A 311-nucleotide genomic window follows, 5' to 3' on the forward strand; every position below is an offset into this window, starting at 1 on the left:
GCATCGCCGCCTACCAGGAGGACCCCGACTACCTAAAGAAGTGCCTGCGCTCCGTCAAGCGCATCGCCTTCCCCGACCTCAAAGTGGTGATGGTGGTGGACGGGAACGGCCCCGATGACACCTACATGCTGGACATCTTCCACGACGTGATGGGCTCCGAGTGCTCGGGCAGCTACGTCTGGAGGAGCAACTTCCACGCGCGGGGCGAGGGGGAGACGGAGGCCGGCCTGCGGGAAGGGCTGGCCCGTGTCCAGGCGCTGGTGCGCAGCACCACCTACTCCTGCATCCTCCAGAAGTGGGGCGGGAAGCGG

General features: G+C 66.6%; 1 protein-coding gene across 1 annotated transcript; it reads left to right on the forward strand.

Annotated features, from left to right (window-relative positions):
- Positions 1 to 5: 5 nt before the first annotated feature.
- On the forward strand, positions 6 to 308 carry LOC103912338 (hyaluronan synthase 3-like; the record flags this gene model as incomplete). The annotated part of the gene is made up of 1 exon (XM_009318624.1): positions 6 to 308. A coding segment is annotated over one exon (303 nt), but the record flags the coding sequence as incomplete, so codon positions are not given.
- Positions 309 to 311: the final 3 nt, after the last annotated feature.

Source organism: Pygoscelis adeliae, unplaced genomic scaffold, assembly GCF_000699105.1.
Source record: "Pygoscelis adeliae isolate BGI_AS28 unplaced genomic scaffold, ASM69910v1 C10023431, whole genome shotgun sequence".
NCBI classification, from domain to species: domain Eukaryota; kingdom Metazoa; phylum Chordata; class Aves; order Sphenisciformes; family Spheniscidae; genus Pygoscelis; species Pygoscelis adeliae.